The following is a 4,559-nucleotide window of genomic DNA, read 5'->3' on the forward strand; positions in this document are numbered from 1 at the left end:
TACAAAAACTGATTCCAATGCGGCTGAAAATAAATGAACTCCAAAATCACACATAGCAGGGAAAATAAATAGAAACAGTCCACATAAAAGCGCTTCCCCCCCCTAAGAAGAGTCAGGAGTAGGACACAGAATGTCAGACTCCACTGCCAAAAATCTTAGCTAAAGCTGAAGTAAATATTAACATAAATATTGATTTTAGAAAAATATTGAATATGAAAGTTTACTAGGAATAAACATTAATTAGAGGTAATTAGAATCCTGAACAAGGAATAAAGAAATAAGACTTAAATATGCATAAATAAGAACACAACAAAACTACGACAACAGCGTAGATTTTTTTTCTTTGTAATTTAAGATAAATAATTTCAATTTAAAGGATTGAACAAGGTAAACAATGCTATGCAGTATCAATTATGCTCATATAAAACATGTCATAGGACATTAAATACCCTAAAAAAATGAGTATTTTACCCTACCGAAACTAGAAATGGACCTTCCTACTCTTTACCGGTAGGTGGCAGTAATGCACCACAGCGTTGTTTCCCTGCTTTCACAGAATAAGATGAAGTTTAGTTTAGTTTCCGGGTCTTTTGCTGTGACGTCTTTGTTGTGAACTCGGTTTAGTCCACCATCAATACCTCCACCTCATCCCCGGAGAGGCTTAAGCCCCGTGAGGAACCAAAGGGATTACAGTTTAAATTTCTCCTGAAGTGTCCGTGGTCCAGTTTCCAGGTGTGTGTCTTTTTGTCTCTGTCATTTTTAAACGGAACCTGAAAAACATGCTAGCACCAATCGTCTTCCGTGTTGTTATTGTTGTACAAAACCCAACGCAATAAAACTTATTTTCTTGGATAAATGTTAGAGCATTTTCTCCTTGTTTTCCCCGAGGAATCACGACTGCTCGTGTTAATGTTTTAGAGGAGTCAGCTAATAGCTGTCTGTATGCTAGCAGCTCTTTAAGTCATATTCCAGTTCAACTAAAACCACGAAAATGGCCCTTTAAACATGTTATAAAAGAACACTATTAACATTCCAACGTCTACCTTATTAAATTAAAGATAACATAACTTGATAAACATACTTTTACAAGATGGTCAGATGTTTTTTCCTTCTTTATGAAGATGTATGATGATGCTACTATTACAGTGAATGTCTTAGTTTTTTAAAGAAGCTGTGAGGGCAAAGTGTTTAAAAATATGTTCAGCTTACCTGCATACCTTCTACCAGATTTGTAGAGCTACCATAAAAAATTGAGTGAAGTAATGCATTTAATTTTGGGTGTAGGTTGGAGGGTTGCAGGTGGTACTGGATGGGCCAGCTGTGGATGCTTTGGGCCAGTTACCAGCACTCTTTGGGCCTGCATGTGGAGCGTCAGTGAAATATGGCCAGCAACTTCCGGAGCTACATCTGGGACCCAGTCCTCATTATCTGCCAAATTGTGTTGATGCAGTGCATCTACTACAGCTTCCTCGGCCTGTGGTTGGCTGGCGTGGACAGCCTTGTGCAGAGCAGTCGCTCCCTAGATCAGATCTTCAGCTATGAAGTAGGTTAAATTCATTCTTCGTGATACATCTGCTTCTTTAAGCCTGCATGTTGTACATTTACTCTTTTTTTTTTTTGGAAATAGGTCCTTGGCTTTGCTACCATGCAGGGAAGACTCTCGATGATGGCATTTATCTTGAACTCTCTTACTTGGTGAGAAGATCTGCTTTCTTTTTCAGATCATACACAAACAGATGAGAACAATAGGAAGTTTTCTATTCATTACATATAAAACCACCTTCAGGTATCACAGACTCCTTAAATTACGACTCATGGAAGCTTTTTGTCCCTTTCTTTTTGTCAGTTCAGTTCAGTTTTATTAAACAGTGTCAGTTCACAATAAATATTTTACACAATAAGTTTGGTTTAATCATGCAAACAGATTTAAAGTGAGTTACAAACGAGGATCCTCGTTATTACATAATACAGTCAATTTCAACTTATTCAAACTGATAAAAACAAAAAAAAAAACTTTTTGTCAACCTACTTGACTGCTTGGAGTCACTGACTTCAATCAATTCTTCCTGTTGCTTACATGAAGTTGTTCACTTTAAGCAATCCCTCAAGCTGAGCCACTGAAAATGTGTCTCACATATGACCAAAGCACCTTTCAATTTGTAATGAAAATTTCAGAGATAAATGGTATGGTTGTAATTTCCAGTGAAACGTGTGATTCTGTGGCAACAAATGAAGCAAAAAGCAGCAGCAGCTCAGTGAATTAAATCATTTTAGTGGCCATCCTGACGCCGTTTCAGCAGTGTGTGTAATAACCAGGTGTCAGGGAAGTAAGTACAGTCAAACAGGCAGGGTTTAGTGTATTGTAAGCCTGGCGGGCCACCAGGCTTTTCTTGTGCCCCCACCAGACTTGGCAAGTTTTTTTTAAAATGCTTTCTTTTTTTAAGACTTTATAGTTTGTGTGCAGATTTTAATCTTTCATTCTTTCAATAACTCATATTTATCAAGTGATATTTTCAAAATTCATGTCAACTTTAAACATTTTTTAACTCAAAAACACGACAGGCCGCTGGATGAATGACCACCGGGCTTAGCAAGTTTTCTGGGGGAAACCTTGAACAGATATATTTGAATAAATGACTTGAAGCTGTACGCAAATATTGAAAAATTTTCCCACTTCTGACTTGGTTTGTCTTCCACAAACATTTCTGTTAAAGGGTTTCTTTTGTCACTCCTCAGGGAGGTTGTGTCTCTGACTTCACCTCAGGAGGCCTGAGTGCTATTTTACTGGTGTCATTGATGTAGGAGTTTCTCTGCATTTCTCTGTTTTTAAGTTGATAGAAAATGTATTTTTCTATGATTTGGTTTGAACATTTTTACAGTGATCAAAGGTTATTTGTGCTTCATGAGAGTAGGAAATGACAAATACTAAAAACTGTTTAAAAAAAATGTAAGTAATATAAAATAGAGCAGTGAATGGAAAAGTAAATTGAAGCTATTAAGTATCATGCGTTTCAAGGTTAGCTTTTAAAATGTTTTGTAGTTTCAAGATTTATTACATGAAACACAAATTGCTCATCCAGCAGAGTGAAGATTTGTCTGATTGTTTTGCTCTAAATTTATGCAAGCAAACGTTTTCCCTTTGTTTGCGAGTCGAGTTTATTCTGTTGCCTTGGATCTGTTCCTCCTCCTCCCACTCATCTGTTTTTAGAAATAAATGTGTCAAGTCTCCTTTGTGTTAACTCTCCATTTGTCATATAGCAGCTTTTTTAACCTAAACAACTTTGAAATAAACATGTTTAGTCTTCAAAACAAAGTTAAGCCGACACCAATTTGTTTTACTATTTTTTATTTTATTTTATGTTTTTACATCCAGCAGCTTTTTAAAACCCTTTTTTTTCCCCTGAACTTTGCTGACGATGACTTGTCAATGTTCTGGCAGCGCTCTGGGTCTGTGGTTCTTCATCCGCCGGGGGAAGCAGTGCCTGGACTTCACCGTCACCGTTCACTTCTTCCACATGATCGGCTGCTGGATCTACAACTCCCACCTTCCCTCGGCGCTCTCCTGGTGGCTCGTCAACGTGGCGTGCATCGCGCTGATGGCCGTGATCGGGGAGTACCTGTGCATGCGGACTGAGCTCAGGGCCATCCCGGTCAATACTGGACCCAAATCGAACCTGTGAACTGTTCAGATGTTTTTAAGACCCGAGGAACTCGCTGATAAGGTTGTTTCCCTTGTTTATAAGCCTGTGTGAACAGACGGACTGAATAGTTACGAGTCTTATCATAAAGTTTCCTCCAGCTGACTGGATATTTATTCGTAGCTCCTTATTAAATGTTTGACAGTATTTTCTGTGTTTATAATGTTTTTGAAAGCACACCATCATCCCTACAGCTGATTAAAGTTTGTACTTTGATTCATGTTGATGTATTTATCATCATGATACTCTGTGTCCACATTATCATCTTGTCTCAGTTCCTTCTTCTCGCTCATGGTGTATAAAATGTAGAATATAGTTGTTTTTACTCCTGTACATCCTGCGCCCGGTGGAATAAAGTCCTGAACTCTCAGGGTTCTGGTTAATAAAGTAACTATAAAGTTCCTAGCTTATTGCTGGATCTCTCAACAGCCACATAATTGAATAGCAAGAAATTAACGCTTGAAAATTTGGCACCACAATGAGTCATATTCATCGTTGCAGCATCTTTAATGTGAAATGAATCCTGTAAATTCAACTGAAAAACGATCTGCAGAAGCTCCAATAACCAGGTTGCATAAATGCGTTCACCGTTAAGCTAATGCTTTGTTGAGGCTTCTGATTCTGTCAGCAAACCACATCTTTACTAGGTAATATTTGCAATGCTCTCTAAATGTATCTGGTCTCTGGTCCACAGTTGTCTTCACGTGGATCCACAGATTTTTCTGTCGGATTTAGAGGATCGGTGAAACCACAAATCGGTTTTTATCTGGCTACACCGCTCTATTTTTAATTTCAAAATGTGTTTGGATTCACTGTGGAGCTGAAAAGTGTCATCTGTTCATATGTATTCGTATTTATCCA

At 38.0% G+C, this 4,559-nt stretch overlaps 1 protein-coding gene across 1 annotated transcript; it reads left to right on the plus strand.

The window, feature by feature from the left end:
* The first annotated feature begins 564 nt into the window (after window positions 1-564).
* Window positions 565-4,171, plus strand: sys1 (SYS1 golgi trafficking protein). The gene is made up of 4 exons (XM_007561220.2): window positions 565-732; window positions 1,285-1,543; window positions 1,628-1,695; window positions 3,440-4,171. The coding sequence occupies exons 2-4, from the start codon at window positions 1,382-1,384 to the stop codon at window positions 3,678-3,680; spliced, it is 471 nt and encodes a 156-aa protein (XP_007561282.1). The 5' UTR covers window positions 565-732; window positions 1,285-1,381; the 3' UTR covers window positions 3,681-4,171.
* Window positions 4,172-4,559: the final 388 nt, after the last annotated feature.

The sequence above is a fragment of the Poecilia formosa genome, unplaced genomic scaffold (assembly GCF_000485575.1).
Source record: "Poecilia formosa unplaced genomic scaffold, Poecilia_formosa-5.1.2 Scaffold124, whole genome shotgun sequence".
Taxonomy (NCBI): Eukaryota; Metazoa; Chordata; class Actinopteri; order Cyprinodontiformes; family Poeciliidae; genus Poecilia; species Poecilia formosa.

Coding starts and splice junctions, on each gene's coding strand:
- sys1 (XM_007561220.2), top strand. CDS start 1,382: ATGGCCAGCAACTTCCGGAGCTACATCTGGGACCCAGTCCTCATTATC. Junction 1,544..1,627: donor ATCAGATCTTCAGCTATGAA/GTAGGTTAAATT, acceptor TTTTGGAAATAG/GTCCTTGGCTTTGCTACCAT. Junction 1,696..3,439: donor ATCTTGAACTCTCTTACTTG/GTGAGAAGATCT, acceptor ATGTTCTGGCAG/CGCTCTGGGTCTGTGGTTCT.